Source organism: Castor canadensis, chromosome 6, assembly GCF_047511655.1.
Source record: "Castor canadensis chromosome 6, mCasCan1.hap1v2, whole genome shotgun sequence".
NCBI lineage: Eukaryota > Metazoa > Chordata > Mammalia > Rodentia > Castoridae > Castor > Castor canadensis.
In genome coordinates, this window is record NC_133391.1 from 102,474,838 (window position 1) to 102,494,486 (window position 19,649).

Here is a 19,649-nt window from a genome sequence, read left to right on the forward strand (position 1 = left end):
GGTTCAGAAAGCCAAAAGTCACTTGTTTTCTCTCAGATGTGGAATATAGACTTAATACAATATTATGAAAAACAGGTCACACTAAGGGGAGATCACATACAAGAGGGGGAGGGTAAAAGAAGGAAGTTAAGAAGGTGAATATGGTTGATGTACTCTCTATAACAAGAATGAATATACAACTTTTAAGCCTGTTGAAATCACCATAAGAAGAGGTCTATGGTAGAAAGAAGAAAAATAGAAGAGATGAACCAATTCTGGTTATAATACATATATACATGGAAATGTCACAAGAAAACTCCCTATATAGCTCTGTTAAACAAACAAAAATGTCGGGTTTTTTTCTTTTTCAAAATCGGAGAACAGGAGGTCAAAACAGGTTCTGTCTGAAAGGAATGGTATTGGAGGGAGTGGGGAGAAGGTGGGGAAAGGGTGTAGACAGTGAATGTAGCACAAATACTGTGTACACATGTATGTAAATAGAAAAATGATACTTATTGGTTGACACTATTCCAGGAATGGGAGGAAGGGAGATAAAGAAGAATGATGGAGGGGGTGAATTCAATTATGATATATTTGATATATTGTAAGAACATCTGTAAATGCTATAACGTATTCCCACTTAGCACAACAATATTTTTAAATGCATATTAGAAATTTATAGTATTTTAATTGTTTTCATAAAAATATAATCTTCCTTTCATTTTTTAAAAAAAAATTCTTCTTACTAAAATAAAAATATATGTCACCCATGCCTATAATTTGCCTTTGAACAGCTGGAAAGTTAATTAGGGCAAAATATCTTGAAAATTAGCTGCTTCTCGGGATGCAGAAGAAAACTAACTCCATGATTTAAACATTACAATAGGAAAAAGAAGTGAGACTAAATTCTTTCTCTTACCTAACTGAAACTACTAACATGGGTTCATGTTCATTTCTATAGTTAGGGAAAAGATATATAAAGGTAGCATCCTATGTACCACACCTACCACATTGCTTACCCCTTAATTATGTATCTTTAGTATGTAGGAATTCCCTTGGTATTCTCCTGCAGGGAGGGCAAGCTCGAAGAGAGAGTGTCTTCTTAAACCCATGGTACTCTACTGTTCTTATCTTCCTTTTTAGCTTTTTCAAGACCACTTCTGCTTGGTTCCCCATACCCACTCCTTTCTCTCTCCTGCAGGTAGCATTCCCTTAAAATTGTAATAAAGCACAGCTTAGTTCTACCTTTTAAGATCTCTAGCTACTTTATTTGGCCACTGTCACAAACCAGGTATTTCTACTCTGTGAAAACTGTTTTCATCTCTAAATACAAATAAGTCTTATTTCACAATGAAATTGATAAAGACTAATACAGATATTTATCCCAATAACACTCATTTGATCCCAAAAGATTTTTCTTACAATTGTAAGGTTAACACGCATTTTACTGACAGAAGTTTTAACTATACTGAGATAGTTCTAGGATTCAAATTCACCAAAAATCCTATTTGAGAGAAATTGTCCTTCACAGTAATTTTCAGTAATTCATGTGTGCAACATATATTTATGGGGAATGGTGGGAGGGATGTAGGAATGAATAAAACCATGCTCTAAATTTCAAGAAGGTAAAGACAAATAGTGAATAGCCAAAATAACATACATACGATAAGTTGTAACATTGTGTATAACTAAAAGGTACTGACAGGGTCTTGTAAAGTTGGAGAAGAATTCTAACTGGAGATTTCATGGCAAGCATCATGGAGGAAGTGGTATTTTGATTAACAACTAAGGGAGAGCTATACCTAGGAAATATGGAGCTATAGAGATTGAGAAAAGCATAAAAATATTTAGAAGGCAGGCACAGGATTTTTACATAGAAAAATAGAATTACATGTTTTATATATTGAAAATTCAGCTTCTTATTGTCAGTGTGATAGACAGTGTTAGTAGCTGACACTCAAGAAAAGTAAAATACAATAATATGATATGGTAAACTAGAAAAAAAATCAATGAGTATTCAAGACTAAAAAAATTATTTTCTGCTTTAACATTTCCAAGATGACCTCAAAGCAGCACATTTACCTATTATCGTCTGTCATTCACAGCTCTAGTACATTTTGATCTCTAAAATGCTTCTGATTAAAGAAATTAGCCAGATGGCAATTGATTGGATGTCTCAGATTAGGAAAACTCAGGATGGCTCTGGAACATATGTGCTATGAGGCAAATATGTATCCAGAAAATTTAAAAGTAATAGTGAAAAGACAAAGGATCAGCTGAATGAGATATTCAGAGGCCATGAGATGACTATTTGAGCACCCAAAAGCAAATCATTTAATAAGTAATTAAAATGAGTTAAATGTGAATCTATAATACTGAACAGAGAAATGTTATGGCAGTATAAAATAGTTGTTTTATAATATGGGTGAACAGAATAGTGTGTACACATTTTAATGTGTAGGAGAATGTTAACATATCATGACATCTAGGTCTTCTATTAATCATGTTTTCATTTATTAAGCAACAATGGACATTTTTCTCTAAATAGGAAGAGGTTAATAAAAAGAATTCTGAATATGTCAATTATTTCCAGTGAAAGTAATAATTGTACCAAGAATAGGAAGGAATGGTTAGCACCCATGAAAAACATACAAATGAAGCAGAAACAGGAACAGGAGTTGTGTCTTTCCCAATGTGACAGAACAAATGAATTAAAGAAGTACAGACTTGTCTCATCTCTTACAAGATGAAGTCTGTAGGTTGACCTCCTTGGTCAACAAGATATTAACAAGGTAGGCACATACTTCCAGTAGTGCTCATGGAGCAGCCTAATGTTCAATGGTGAGAGGGAAACAGGTAAATGTATAACTGGCACTGCAATTTTTTCTTCTTTTGGGTGGAACTGGGTTGCAACTCAGGGCTTCACACTTGCAAAGCAGGTGCTCTACTGCCTAAGCCAATAGTCCACTTTTGCTTTGGTTACTTTGGAGATGGCCTCTTGTAAACTATTTGCCCTGGGGCTGGCTTCAAACCATGATCCTCCCAATCTCAGCCTCCCAAGTAGCTAGAATTATAGGCATGAGCCACCCACGCCTCGCTTGGCACTGCAAAATTTAAAGAACAAATCTTTCTGGGAGAAAAACCATAATATTGAAAAAATAAACCTGAAAGTCTAGAATTTAAAATATATATATATATGTTAGTGTAACCAGTGAAGTCATAAATGAATTCTAATCAGCTGAGCAGCACTTCTCCCTTGAAACAGCTTAGATAAGAACTAGCTCTTACAGCCCCAACTAAGAACAAAGTAGTGATACCCATGGGATGTACCTTTCAGTGACCAGAGATAACTTTCTCTTTTGGAATGAATATAATTATTAAAATCCCTAAAAGACATAAAATATTCATTAATATAGACTTGGAAAAGATTAAGATAACTTTATACTAATTCTCAAAAGGTGTAAAAACAAGAAAAGCAAAAGAAATCAAACCTACAACATTGTTATTTTTAAGTAGGTTTAGGTATAGTTAAGAGTTTTGAAGTAAATATATTTGTGCGTGCTTTCTCTGTTGTCTAAAGTGTATGATGTGTACAAAAAAGTCATTATACTTTGAACATTCACCATTGGATGGCTAGTTTTTGTACTAGATATTTAGGTTTACTAAATAAGCATTAGACAAAGGACAAATGCTACTTAGTATTCCTTTAGCATTGAAGTATTGAAGTATCACATAATAATCACTGGAGGAAAAGCTACATATGATTACTAAATCCCCCTAGAAACCTCTGCTAAGTCATCAGTGACCACCATCATGTGAACGATGTAGATTCTGTGGGGGATGCTTGTCTCCTAGTGCCATGTGAAGCAACAGACACTTATCCAAAGGCTCATCAGGCTCAGACTCTGAATATCAAAACTGTACTCCCTGAGTATATATGAAAGGAGAATGAAATATATTTCATCGATGAATAAATTAAATGATTAATGGATATGATAAAAGCAAAACACTAGAGATTCAGAGTAATCAGCCATACTTATCTATTTGAAAATGACTCAAAGGATCATTCAGACAATACATAGCTGGCCCAGGAGCAATCTTGAAATGGCAAGAAACAAAAAAGGAAGAAACTGGTAGGCTCTTTTTAAAAGTTCATAATGTGATATATTCTACATCTAAAGTCTGTGGCCCCACAAAGAGATTTAGATATAATAGGGAATAATTTCCACACAAGCAATGCGTAACTTCAGTAAAATGGCTTTAAAACAATGACAAAGAAACATAATTGGAAGCTGACAGCTTCACGCCTCATCATTTCTCACCTTCTCTGGTTTGAGTTCAAGGGTGATAAGGCATTGTGTTTGGCCAACTGCACAAGTCGTGATCCCTGACACAGACAGAAGTTCATCCATTAGGTTTACCTCTTCTTTCTGGAGAACAGGGGCTGTTTTGTTAAATGTAACTCGCCATGAGACCTGGACATCTTGAAAGGCCCTGTCAACAGAGTAAACCCATGTGAATGCAGTGACAAAGTATGATATACAGTGTCTAAGAGAGTGTACCGTCACGGTGCCAAATCATACATCTTCACACACAGGACAGCACTTACTCTGTGATTAACAACGCTGAAAATGATCAATTCTCTTCAAAACAGTTAAGAAAATTAAGACTCAGAGGCACACAGTATTCTCTGACTACATTCTATTTAGAAATGAAGGGCCATTTGCTGAATGACTCTGCATCAGGGATGTGAAAAAATATTTCCTGCCTATAATGTATCAGAAATGTAAAGTAAAAATTATAGCGAACCCCTTACTTCAATTGTATTTTAACAAAAATTTTTCTGAATAGTACTCTTTGTAAAAATGGTTTTTGTAAAAATAGAGAGCAAAAGATGACCTAAATTTCCACAGAACAGGCCCCAAATGGACAATGCAAGATATCTCATGTGTATATGCAATTACACATACACACACAGAGTTGGATGAGCAGTCAAAGATGTTACTCTATGGCATGGGGTTACAAGGGAAATTTTGGCACTCCAAGTCTCCCTCATGGTATAATTGTTATGTGTGCCAAGTTATCACAGAGTAGTAAATATGAGGTGATGGCCTACATAACCTGACATGTCAATGGTACTTTATGAAACACAAAACACTCAAAGCAGTCCTACGTTAGGATTATAAACCAAATGTATTAAATCACAGATCAAGTGCAAGAGCATCTCAACACTGACCCACCAAATTCTATGTTATCTTCTACCTACACTTCATCCTGCCTTCACTGTTGTGAGAAATCCACTTAAATGTTGTCTGGATACCAGGATGTTACATCTTACAAGACACACACACCTGTTTGGCTGCCTTGTGACAGTAAGATGCAGTCTTCTTGTACCAGTTTCTTCCCCTAGTTCCAGTCCACTCTGGGACTCCTCACTGAAGCCTAGGATGCCATTGTGAAGATCACTCCCTGAAAAGGAAAATGGAGGCTGTAATAAATTTAAGAATTTACAGGATCTCCGATGCTTCAGTAACCTTGCCAGCTCAGAAAGTATAAAAGTGAGACATTCACAAGTGGGGAGTGGGAGCTACAATTTTAATAGATTTCCACTAAAAATAGACCCAAAAATTATATCAAAGTGGTTCAGAGCTTGGGAACAAAAGACCAGGAGAGAAAAACATCATATCCTACCCCTACCTGACACACATATACTCATCTCGCTCTGAGGACCATGCTTTACATTTTATGTGTTCACTTTTTAAAGTCTGTGTTTCCCCACAGAATGAAAATTCTACCAGTACAGGAGTGTTTTATTTACTGCTGTGTCTCCAGCAGAAGACAGTTTATAGTAAGCATTTAATAAAAAAATCAATGAATAAGTGAACTCTATTTAACTTACTCACTTTCCTAATAAGTGATCTGACCAAAAGATAGTTTATGTTATACATTCAGATGCTTGCTCCAGAGCAAAATTAAGAGACTCCTGGGCATCTCTGAGTGTCAGAATCTACTCTGAGCAACACTTGAGGTTATAGGAAACATCACACTAAAATGTATTAAACCAGATCAAACCTGAGGTCTGGACTGCACTGAGACAGTCACCTCAAATCCTGTTCAGTACCCAAGGGAACTTCCTGGACAAGACTAATGCCAGTATACAGTATCTACTCTTTTCTCTTTCCCAAAGGCCAGTTTTACAAAGTGATCCTAGAAGGAATGATTCTAAAGCAACCAGCTTTTAAAAATGCTTGTATCCATTACTCAGAAACCTGATTTCCAAGATTTCAAGAAGACAGAACTTCAGAAGTTAAAGAGTAGGTCAGGTTAAGGGAACAGAAAAAAAAATACTTAACTGCCCTGATGTGGGAAGAGATAGTGGTCACCAGTTTCTGGTCTATTTCCCAGGTCTGAAGTATAAGTAAATGTGGACCCCAAGTATTATAAGCATGACCATGATGGACTAGATTTGTCCTAGTGCCTCATGTGTGTTTTGTCTCAGTCAAATGTCAAAATATTACTAAGAAAAAGAAAGAGCCAAGTGGTGGAAAGATGAACATTTGCAGGTAAAGGAACTCAGGATAATATGACCGTTCGAATGTGACTGGTGGTATGGTCAGTGCACTGTACCCTGTGATATTAAGAGATATGGTGAAGAGTTAAGATCTTTATTTTGACTGTCAATTTGATTAGATTTAGAAGTTTCCAGACAATTAGCAAAGCACACCTGGGTGTGTCTGTGATGGTGTTTACAGAGACTATCAGATAATGAGAGCTCTGACCTGATGAATGGATTAATCTTTCATAGAGTCTTAATATAATGGCATTATTGGAAGGCAGTGAAAAGTAGGAGGTGGGGACCACTTGGGGGAAGAGGGTCACTGAGGGCATGTCCTTGCAGGCTATATCTTGCCCTGGTCCCTTCTGTGTTCCCCTCTCTCTGCTTCCTGGCCACCATGATGTGAACTGCTCTGTTTCCCCATTCTTTACCTCCACCCATGATAAACTAACATCTTCAAAGTCATAAGTCAAAATAAATCCTTCCTTTTTTAGGTTACCTCCCTCATATATTTTTCCAGATGACAAAAAATCCAATACAGGAGTCAATCATTTTCCATAAATATGTGTCATTAGTGTACCTTATGTAAGGAAAATGTTAAGAGCATCTCACATTGTTCACCTGAGTGGCAAATTTTTCCCACAGTGCTCAATTCTGTGCCCGGTAAGTTAGGCTCAGAGCTCGTATATGAGTAGCATTAGTAAGTCATACTGCCTGATAAATACGGAAGCATTTTCATTTCTACTGGGAAATAGCTGACATCCTGAGCTCCCAAAGAACTCTCTGCCATCTTCCTAACAAGGATACAAGATCTCTCCATTATTCAGTAACTAATGGGATACTGTTTACAACAGCAAGGAGCCTCCAGAAAACATTTTATTGGCTTTCCCTGTTCCAAACCAGCTACTATATATTTGACTGTCAGTCCTAGTTATACTGAATGACTATAATCAAATACCTGTCATAAAATGGGGAGGAGGATGTTGACTGCTAAACTAATTTTATTAGAAGTGTGTAGATGATATTAAGCCAATGTAAATAACTTGCAGAACCAAATTCAAATTTACAATACTCTCAATAAACTGTTGGAATAGAAATAAGTGGTATTAATTCTAATTGGTAAAAATTTGTAGGGTAACATAAATGAGAAACACTAGATATGAAAAGAAGTTAAACAGTTGCAAAATGATAGTTGAATTTTAGCTAAAATAAAATGAAAACTCTAGGAAGCAAAAAATGCTAAAAGTATGTTTTGAGACTTGCACAGCATGGTGAGTAGTTACTTAATACAGAGTACGTCAAGACTGCTAAGAAAGTAAGTTTCAAAAAATGTTAAGTATTTAAGATGATGAATATGATAACTAGCTTGATTTGATGATTCCACATTGTATTTATAAATCAAAGTTATATAGATTATATAAAGTACAGGAGAAATTCAAGAAATAGTTAAAATTTTAAGCTATTGTAAAATATGTATATCTATACCCACTAGTACAATGACTACATCAACAGCTTTGGATCAGAAACATAATAAAAGATAAAAGTTTTAGTCTATTTCATAACAAATACAAAGAATTTCTTGACATTGAGATCTTTGACTTTAGTACGGATTACTGAAATTGTTGGTAAATTTAGACTGAAGCTTCAAAACAGGATAGGCAATCAGTCAAATGTTTGATCTTCTAGAAGAACATGGACTTAAATATTGTCCCTATATTGTGAAAATGTAGATTTATAGACTGTGTATATGGCTTGGATCTAAGTGACATTGCAATCCATTAAATTGTATCCTGGCACTTGAGAACAGCAACATGAATTCACATCATAGGTCCATGCTTTGGGAAATAAATGTTCTAATGAATTACTATGAATGATTTAAATAACTCACCTTCTTAAATTCAGGATAGACTGATCTTATTACAAATTCTGAACAACAAGAGTATGCATTTTATCTTCATCAACCAAAGATTACCTGCAATAATAACCGTGGCAAAAGCTGCAAATCCAGCATTCCCCTTTCCCCTCACAATCTGTGCTCCCCCTTGAGGGTCTGTGAGAAACACATAGAAGAATTCCTGCCCCTCAGGCTCATCATCATCCAGAATCAGAACAGATACTTTACGTTCTCTTTCTCCATCTAGAAATGTAAGGATAAGTGTTTGTTCTTCAAAGTCTTCTCCTTCAACTGCCCACATTCGATTGGGGACTCCATAGATATCCTGAAAGGGCCACACAGATGGGTCCTTCTGAGCACATCTTTCACCAAAAGTTTTAACTGTTATGCTGACATCACCAGTAAACCCACCAGTCCTTTGGATAAGAATTTCTACAGTACTGAATGAGCCATTCTTCATTTCCTCTTCCACATAAACAACTGGGGGACTGAGACTAAATGTTCCATGGATGGAAACTTCGGCAGTTCCACTGGCCACATCAGGCTTCTCAAGAATAGTGGATGTACCATGAAGGATGACAAGTTCCCCGGAGGTGGCAGATACACCAGTTGCTTCAGTAACAAGGGTGATGATCTCACTGGTCTGTGGAATGGCCGTTACCCTGCTTGTGCCAGGATATGTGGTAGAGCCAGTTTCTACAGCAACCAGAGTGGTGCCAACTGCTACAGACACTGCTGTCATGGGAACAGAAACATCTGTTCCCTCCACTTCATCATTATCCAATATTGTGATCACTGCAACACTGAAATCTAGATTCAGGCGTGGTCCCCAATTAGCATCAAACTTCCGTAGTCCCCTAATTTCTACGGAAGTGAGATTAATGTAAAAAATTTCTTCTTTCTCAGGAATCTGATCATTAATAATGGTTATTTCTAAATCAACCTCGGCTTGGAATTTTTGAAAAAACACTTCCCCATTTTGAACGGGCTCAAAGTCTTCCAATGGTTTGGCACTTCCTGCAGTTGTCTCATAGGAAACTTTGATAAGATCGCTGTGGAAACCAAACAGTCTTTGCACATGTAACCTGATCATCTGTGCATCCTCTGACACTGTGACAGCTCTTGAACTGGGGGAAAACTGGAACACTCCCATTGGTTCAATTTCAGCAGTAGTGAAACCTGATCTGGAAAAAAAATAAACCATGAGAAATGGCTGGAGAAATTCTTCTTTGAATATTTCAGATGCTGGTCATGAAGAAAGCATCTTAAAAATAAAGTGCTTTTTATTTTTTACTTTTATTTATTAATTTATTAATAATATTAATAAATATTATTATTTATTTACAGTGCTTACCCTAAACCAGGCATTGCTTTAAGCTCTCTCTCTCACTCCCTCCCAATAGAAACTGTATGAAGTAGTTAATACTTAGATGAGAAAATTTAAAAATATATAAAAAATTAATAAAATTAATTTATTAATAATATTTCAACTTCCCTAAAACTCTATTGCTTAGCAGCAGGGAAAAGGTGGCCCAAATAATGTATACACATGTAAGTAATTGTAAAAATGATAAAATAAAATTAAAAAATAATTAAACAATGCATGGGCTGGGGATGTAGCTCAGTGGTTAGGTGTTTGCCTAGCATGCACAATGCCCTGGGTTCAATCCCCAGTACTGCAAAAATAAATAAATAAATAAATAAATAAATAAATAAATAAATAAAATGATATGGTCAGTGTAAAAAAAAAAAAAAGCACAAGAAATATATGAGCAGGGGTAGGAAGGACCTAAATGTCTTCGTTTCTCCATCATCCTGGAGCAGCTATCTGAGAGATATAAAACATCAGGCTCTCTCCTAGCATCAGTACAAGAGAACCAAAACCTCTACAATGCTCCGGACATCAGCCAACTTTCTTATACCTATCAAATAGGAATATTTACTGGAACTGGAAGCAAAGATCTTGCTTCCTCCAGCAGTCAGCAATTCTGATCACCAATATATTTTCTTTAGCTAACACAGTTCATATACAAACATATTTATATATAAACATAAATTTGTAAAAATGTACTTTAGGGAGGATACGCCACGTCCCATCACTCTCTATCATGAAGCACATATAACTCAGCACATAAAATAGTGTTAAGAGCTTAAGACAGTTGCCAGAGAACCAGAGTTCAAATCATTGCCCTAAGACTTACCAGGTGTGCATTGCTGTGCTTACAATATAATCTACCTATAACTCACTTTCTTCATCTCTAAAATGAGACAAATCGTATTAATTACTTCATACAGTTTCTGTTGGGGAGGGGGAGTGAGAGAGAGAGTTCAAGCAGCGTCTGGTTTAGGGTAAGCACTGTAAAACTGTTAGCAATTATTGTTGTTAAAGGCATCTGAATTTTAGTCCTGAAATATGTTCTTTAGACAAATACTATTTTACCAGAAGTACTAGGGCTTGAACTCAGAGCTTTGCACTTGTTAGGCAAGAGCTCTACCATTTGAACCACGACTCTGGCCCTGAGCAAATATTATTTTAACTGGAATTTGTACAATCTAAAGCCATATTTCACTCCACCAATAAATAGCATCCATACATGAACATGTATGCAGACTTACTTGAACACACACTAGTCCTTGAGTGTGGCTCTCAGGCCTGCCCTCTGATGTTCTGGTCAACCCCAACCCAGATGCGAGAAAAATAAACTACTTTTGGAGTAGAACATTTTTAACTACAAGTACACTGGGCTCCACATAAATAGCAAACTTAAATAAAATTAAAGTGAACTAAAAAGAAGTCACCAGTCCTAACAAGTAACATTATTATTCTACTATGATGGCTTATTCTTATTCTTAATGACTTGGGGAAATTAGGTACTCTCAGCTGCTTCTAGAAGACAGCTCCCTTTAAAATCAGGGAACTTTTCATTACTGAATCTGTGACCCCAGGCCTCCATTCCCAAGGCAGAGGTCATGAGGAGCTTCTATAAGGCCAGCAAAGGATGGGGAGCTACTGAAAGCTGGTCTTCCTTTGGGCATCTTAGGCATGCATGTTATGTGTTGTCTACATTACAAGTGCTTTTGAGTCTGCTTCAAGGGCAGAGATCCTTGTGTCTTTTTCTGTTCTGATGGATACATTCCAGATTATTTCTCAGACAATGTCCAGGCTGAGAATTAGATTGGCTGTACCGAAGTTGAGCTCCACCAGGAGCACTGCTCCGCACTCCTGACAAGTGAAGGACAAAGGCCTCTGGGCGACCAGGGCTGGGAAATGTCTGCAGCAAAACCTGCTTCCTTTGCTCACCATGGGAAAATGAAAGTCTCCCTGAGAGGAAACATGAAATGAAAAGAAAAGCAGAGTGTCATTTCTTGGTTGCTAAATTGGAATTTGACTCTTAAATAACACAGCAAAAATATTTATTTTCCAAAATTTGACTATAACCCAAAAAGATGATATGAATGGGGAAAGGTAAATAAACTTACAGAAATTATTTGATATTAGGATTTCTTTTAAATTCTGGCCCCAGAAGCAGTCCAAATGACTAAAAAAAAAAATGTGAAAAAAATGCCCACCATCCCTGTCCATAAAAGAAACGCAAATCAAAATCACATTAAGATTCTATCTTACTCCTGTTAGAATGGTTATCATCAAGAACACAAACAACAACAAATGTTGGAGAAGATGCAGAAAAGGAACCCTCATATGCTGCTGGTGGAATGTAAGCTAGTACAACCACTAAGGAAAACAGTATAAGGGTTCTTAAAAAACTAAAAATAGATCTGCCATGTGATCCAGCAATACCACTCCTAGGTATATACCTGAAGGATTCTGAGTCATTTGCAACAAAGGCACCTGCACACACATGTTTATTGCAGAATTATTCACCATAGCTAAGCTATGGAAGCAGCAAAGATTCCCCACTACTGACAGATGGATTTAAGAAAATGTGGTATTTATACACAATGGAATTTTACTTGGCCACAAAGAAGAATGAAATTTTGTAATTCACAGGTAAATGCATGGAACTGGAGAACATCATCTTACATGAACTTAGCCAGACTGAGAAGGCCAAAAGCCACATATTCTCTCTTATATGTGTTATATAGACCTAATACAAATGCAGCAATATTATGAAACACTGGTTACACTAAGGGGAAGTCACATATGGGAGGATAGGGTAAAGGAAGGAAATGAACTTGAATATGGTTGATACACTCTCTACACGAGAATGAATACAGAAATCTTAAACTGGTTGAAAGGGACTAAGGGACTAAAATAGAATGAAGAAAATTAAAGGAGATAAACCAATTGGGGTTATAATACATGTATACACAGAAACACAACAAGGAAATTCCCTGTGTAGCTACCTTTATCTCAAATAAGAAAAAAATGTCAAATTTTCTTTTCTCTTTTTTTTCTTCTACAAAATCAGAGAACAGGAGGGTGGAACAGGTTCTTTCCAGAAGGGGAAGGGGTGGCAGGGAAAGGGGGTAGGTAGAAGGGTGAAAACAATGCAAAAAATATGTACACAAAAACGTAAATGCAAACAATGTTGAAACTATTCCAGGAATGAGGGGGAAGATAAAGGAGAGAGGTAAAGGGGTAAATTCAAGTATGATATATTTGATACTTTGTAAATGCCACAGTGTACTCCCACCTAGCACAACAATAAAGGAAAAATAAACAAAGTAAATAAATTAACAAATAAATTCTGGCCCCAGTATTTTTTTAGAGTACTGAAGTAATTTGAGGTAAAATATTATAATATATGCATTTTACTTTAGGTTATTTCAGAAGAAAGTCACAAATATGGTGGAAAGTAAATTTTGTCAGTGAGTTTATAGATATTTAATTTTATTATGTTTAAAAATGTATTATCAAAGCTCAGAAAACTAATTATACCTACTTGATATGAAACTACTGTTTGAAATCTCTTACTATTTATTTAATGAAGTTATTATAAATTCAGTAAAACTTCTGAAAATTAATTATATATATAAGCCCAAAGTCACATATGCATACATAAAGAACAATGTTTCTTGGCATAAATCATAATTGATTGGCAATACAAAAATAATCTAAATTATATGGAGTTACATGTATCATTCAAAGTGACAGAAAGGGTAGTGGAGTAACAAATGAGTTACTACAGACAAAAAGGAATAGAAAATAGATCAGAAAGATAACGAAATATCTTTAGGGAATATGCCCCCCCCCACCGAAAAACTAAAAGTCACAGTGTCTAACATATTAGATGAGGGTTTCCTATGGGTGGCTATAGAAACTACCACCCAGGGTAATTTTGGTGCTATGGTAATTCTCAATCAAGCATCCAAATTCATTCTGTATTTACTGGAATTCCTACTAGCATGGAAGCTGGCATGACAAAGTTGTCATTTTTATTGTCCCTAGTCCTCACCTTCATCTTCCAAAGTACTTCACTTTTTTATTCAGTTTCTTGGCTTACTAAGACCTTGGGAAAATGGAAATCATTCCATGCTCCATGACAGACTGTAGATCTCAGTTCTTACACAGGATTCATTAGATGACTGATGGTAAATGGCATTTGCCTTGTATCCAACAGGATACTATAAATAAAGTAGGAGAACTACAAATATTCTGAGCCCAGTGGAGTCCTTTTCAACTGTCATCATAGGAGTTTGCAATGAGTTCTCTGTAACATGATAGAGGCTAAACCATCTAACACTTACATCTCATTACCTTGAGAAAAGCCAATGCATAATTTAAAAAATAAAATATATGAAATAGTAGCTGCTCTGCTTTCAGAAATATTCAAGTCAATATGTAAATGGGTACAACACTGTGTCATTTTTATTATCATATGGGCCAAATAAGATTTTTAGAACTATTTTCAACAAACTCCTAACGTGTTGGCAGAGTGGTCTGCTTAGTGACCACTATCTGGGCATGAGGTCTAAAGTTTTAAATTTGACTAGAAAAGTCTCTCTCCTCCTCATCAGGCAGCTTGAACAACCCTGCTCCATGTAAGTATGGGAACATTTATATTAAGTCTAGGAAAACTTTATTAAGCACGAGACCACTATATTAAGAAACTAGCAGTCTAAAGACCATACCTGCAGGGGTCATTTCTATTGTTTGTTGAAAAAAAGTAACAGTTTAGTGTCCAGAGGAAGAATGACCCAAGAAAATGATCAGTTATACACCTCCATATTCTACAGGCTGATCTAGAACAACAACTTACCCAGTATTGGGGTCATGTTGCCAACAACAATGAATTCAGGGATTTCTAACCCAGGAGCATAACCAGCAGTCCAGGCCACCAAGAGAGCGCCATATGTGCCTCTCCTGGAAATGACAACTTGGCTTGTGCCTGCAGCAATGTCCATGAGTTGAAAAGCAGTAGATTCAAATCCAACCTGAAGAAAACAACATTTGAATATGACTTGTTCATGGACTTTTCCATAACCTGATCTGTATAAAACTGAAATCTGACTTATTTCTAAGGTATAATAACACACATTTTTCCATTTATAAACTGAGCATCATGAACTAGACCTTCTATTAAGGTTTTCAGTCCTTTGATTCAATATGATATCTTTTTGTGGTGTTCATGAGGGTTTTTTTTTTTTAACAATTATCTTGTTCATCAACACTAAATAAGAATTTGTTTTAAGGGCACCCTTCCCAGGGTGTGTTACTTATAGATGAAATAAGTTCTGGTCAATGGGTTAGAATAAAACCAAGAATCTGGCTTTACTATGGATTTAGACAACTCAGTTTGCCTCTTTTGTTGTGCTGGGTAGAGGTACATTGTGGCATTTACAAAGGTTCTTACAACATATCAACTACACCATACTTGAGTTCATCCTTCATCACTCCTCTTTGTCTCCTCCTCCCCTGATTTATGGAAAGTTACAACAGGTATCTTTATTACAAGTATATCCATGTGTATACATTTTTTGCACTAATTCACCCTCCTACTCCCTTTCCCAGCCACCTCTTCCGCCCACTGGTGCCAACCCTCCCCCCTGGGCAGGATCTGTTCTGCCCATATTTTCTCTTTTTAAATTGGAAAAAAAAATCATTGCAGAAAATTGTGGGAGGGTGCTTCTGGAGCTGAAGAGGGGAAAACAATGACAACTTCAGTTTTACACCAGTCTAGACTCTATTACAGTGAGGCTTCTGCTTAGCAGCTATCAAAAGCTCTGAGTGAGATTGTACTGGCTATATAGCTAGAAGGTGGTATGAATCTGCCTTAGCCACAGCATGTATGCATGCCTGTGTACACACACACACACACACACACATCATACAAATACTGATAGGAACTCAGAGCTACATCACAGACATGACTGGCCCTCATCTTGTCCTCTAAGATGATACAGACAGTGTTGTGACAATAGACATGAATAAGGAATAGGAAATACTTTACTACTATAACTGAACAAATGGTTTGGAATGAAAGGAATCTTTTTTTTTTTACAGTGACCATGAACAAAAAGAAGAAAACAAAATTTCAAAGAGAATTTCTGTTCCCATGAGCTGTTTTTAATGTTGATGGATTCCACCTTAGGGAAAGAGCAAATTCATTCTGTGTGGAGAAGATACCCACAAGGGAGTAGCTGACAAGCATTCCTTAATGGTCAGAGACCATATCTGCCCACACTCCTGCCCATCCATCTCCACAGACTCCATGCCAGCCTCTTGGCCAGGCCGGAGCACCATGTGAAGGAGTGGGATGGAATCATATTTCATAATGGCTTCGAAAATATATGCATATGTCCAGAATCAGAGCCAACAGCTCTATCTTTTTCTTGAACATACAGAATGCCCCGAGAAGGAAAGTAAAGGCCTCTAGTTGTTCTTTGTTCTGCCCTATGTTTATGAAGTAACTTGGAATTGATCTTTCTAACAGTGAACTCAGAGGGCTCAATGATTAAGGTGCAGCCATGTCACAGAATGGCCACCAGCATTTGTTTAGGATAGCACAAATCTGCCATAGTAAACCAAAGCCTGGGTGTTTAAGACAAACACACACTTACAAAAGGAAAAAGTTTGAAATTTTCATTAATGCTTCATTTTACTTTTAAATATTTATCACAGATACCACAATATTAAGTATTTAATATCAAGATCTAAAAAGTTTTACTTTAGGTGCTTTACTTTAAAAACTCTATACCTTACATTCATATTCTATAAGATAAAAACTTTATAAAACTCAAAAAAGAAAATGTATTTTCTAAATGATGTTGAAAATTGATAAATTATTATTATATAATATATCCATTATGTCTATTTGGATATTCAAAGGACTAGTTAGATTTAAGGAAGTATTTAAGAAATTCTCTTAGAAAACTTAGTCCTTCCTGTAAAACTTGCCTTCTAGTAATTCCCTAAGAGAAGGACACCCATGGCCAGTTACCTGGGAATTGGCTGCTTTCTCAGGGACAGGAAGAACAATAGATTTTGCTTCCTGGAGAATTGTTGGCATCCCATAGAAACGTCCATTAACAAGCATCACAGTCTCCAGTTCCAAGGTGAAATTAGAGCCCAGTGATAGGAAAACCTATAAACAAACAGGATCAATGATTTATTTTAGCAGGAATAAATAATTTTCAGAGTAAAGCAGGGACATATGTCCTGAGCCATTAACACTTCATTGCCTGAAGTATCTTTAGTAATCAGTGGTTTTTCAATACATACCCTTCCCCCCTTGTTTTAAAACAATCCACCAAGCCTGGTGCCTCCTGTAATCCTAGCTACTTGGAGGGAGAGATCTGGAGGATCTGGAGGATTGCAATTCTAGGTCAGTCCAGGCAAAAAGTTCACAAAATCTCATCTCAACAGAAAAAGCTGGATGCAGTAGTGCATGCCTGCCATTCTAGCTACTGTGGGAAACATAAATAGGAAGACTGTGATCCAGGCCAGCTGGGGAAAAAAGCATGGAGGCATTGCTGAGATACAGTCTCAGTATATAGCCCAGGCTGGCCTTGAACTCTCTATGTAGCCTGACCTGGTCTCAAACTCTCAATCTTCCTGCCTTTGCCTCCCAAATGCTGGTATTATAGGCATGCACCACCACCACACTCAGCTAAGCACACTACATTTTTAAAATTTTCTTCTAATGTGTAAATGAAACTTAATACAATGATACTCTGGTTAATTTCACACTGTTCTCATTTTCCCACTCTTTACACTCTCCAGTCTTGGTAATTTTTTATATTAGCATACAGAATTTGGAAACTGATAAATCAGGGCCATGACATTAAGTCAGTTTCCCAGAGAACGACAGGAATATAGGAATGACTATGAAACCCATGCCTCACTGAGAAGCCTTCACTTTTTTTATTAAGTACATACAAAAGTAAAGACCTAGCTACACAAAAGATCAGAAAGCTTCATAGTAAGTACAAATTCAGGTAATAGTCATGTTTCTTACTCTGAATGGTTGCCTATTTTCTATTGGTCATTAACGTTATGTGAAATTTACATGAAAAAATAGAAAACGACTTCACTTTTCTCCTGTTAGTGCTTTGTGGGGTTTCTTTCCACTACCCTGTGTCAATGTGATATGTAAATCTCAAAGCTTTGTTGGTCTTAGGAATATAATATGTCAGCTGTACATAAAGTATAACCTTAACTTCACATTCAGTTAAGGCTCCCCTGCTTACAATAGTTCTGGCTTGATCCTTTGCTGGGTGTCTACAGTGGGAAAGGAGCCATGCAATGATTCTTCCCTACTCACTCAATCCTTCTGGGCTGATTTCCATCAGTCTTCTAGCACTTCCAGGTTTGGAGCAAAGGAAAAGATGCCTTCAGACAAAATAACAAAAGTCTTGCCTCTGTGCTCTCTATTGTCTTAGCTAACCACCATTCCTCTGTGAGAGCAGCACCCAGTGTACAACTTACCATGGAATTGATATGGGTGTCCCTAAAAGGCTATTTTTCACCATCCCTCAACAATATACTCTCCTAATGAGCTTGTGATTCTCTCCCATGTTCACAATGTACCCTGCAACTTTGTCTAAAGGTGATTCCAATATGGCTATCAGGAAATTGAAGAAATGCCACAAACCTGATCCTTTATTGGCACCGTGTCCACTTTATATCTAGCACCGTCACTGACCACCAGCTGTTTCTCTGCATTCTCAGCTACAATTGGTTGCTCTTTATAATCAGACGATATTCGAAATCTAACAGACACATCTCCAAATGTTCCAGCAAGCCGGGTTATATTAATTTGGACGGCTCTAGTAAGGTTCTGCCCAATAAGAATGGACTGGTGATCTGAGTACAGGGCAAATACTCCATGTGGGTCATCATTTGCAGACACAGAGAACCACGTGGTGCAGTTTTCCAGATCTAGTTCTCCTCCTCCCTCCACAGAAACAAGCTGGATCACACACTCTTCCTCTATCTCAGGTATATCATCGGGCAGCAAATGAACATCAAAGTTTGCTGCACTTTCCCCATCGGCCATGGTGAAAAATCCACTTGTGGAAAAAAAGTCTCCAGTGATATCAAACTCACTACTTAATTTCCAGTAAACCTAAAATAAAACAAAAAATCCAACAAAATTATATAACTTGGTATATTGAACCCAAAACCTTTAATTATTTTCCCTCACTTATGTGCAAAAAAGAAATTTTAATTATGCTTCACTATATTCAAAGCCAAATTCTCCAAGTATATGTTAGTTTGGAAAGTATATTAACTCTTTCAAGTTGTCACATATTACGCACAGGAAAAGTTTTTTAAATTCTCATTATTTTAGCTGCTGCTAAAATAATAGTAGAATTTGAAATTATAAAGAGAAGCAAATAAACTATAACATTCCAATTATACAAATATATTCATTGGTGAATCAAACAGTATTTGAAGGTAAAAAGTAAGGAGAAAATTTGATGATTGACATAATTTGTTTTTATTTTTAATTTTAAAAAAAGGCTATCTATAAAACAGCAAGAATTAATCATTACTTCCCAAGCATTTCTAGCCTCCACACCATACAGTTGCAATAACTTCACAACTTATTTTGTGGGAGTGAAGGAAAATAAAGTTACTGGAGAAAACCCTCTCTAAAAGATAATAAAGTTATTGCAACAGTGTAGTAGGAAGGGTGATTTGAAGTAAGGCAGTGGTAATGAATAGAATGGAAGACAGTACTGAATTCCGCTTCCAAGATCCTTCCAACTCAGTTCTTTTTCCCTCTGCCTTTGATCAAATCATCATTCTCTAGC

At 36.5% G+C, this 19,649-nt stretch overlaps 1 protein-coding gene across 5 annotated transcripts in view; it reads right to left on the reverse strand.

Annotated features, from left to right (window-relative positions):
* The window catches only part of Adgrv1 (adhesion G protein-coupled receptor V1), a 609,243-nt gene that overhangs the window by 368,902 nt on the left and 220,692 nt on the right, over positions 1-19,649 (reverse strand). For 4 of the 5 annotated variants that reach the window (XM_074077095.1, XM_074077094.1, XM_074077093.1 and 1 more), the window contains 7 exons: positions 18,485-18,958; positions 16,832-16,975; positions 14,651-14,825; positions 11,616-11,751; positions 8,508-9,613; positions 5,331-5,448; positions 4,302-4,473 (listed from right to left, as the gene is read on the reverse strand). In XM_074077095.1, coding sequence (XP_073933196.1) covers positions 4,302-4,473; positions 5,331-5,448; positions 8,508-9,613; positions 11,616-11,751; positions 14,651-14,825; positions 16,832-16,975; positions 18,485-18,958 — 2,325 coding nt within the window. Of the gene's footprint in view, positions 1-4,301; positions 4,474-5,330; positions 5,449-8,507; positions 9,614-11,615; positions 11,752-14,650; positions 14,826-16,831; positions 16,976-18,484; positions 18,959-19,649 lie in introns of those variants that run through there. The other variant, XM_074077096.1, reaches the window with a different exon arrangement.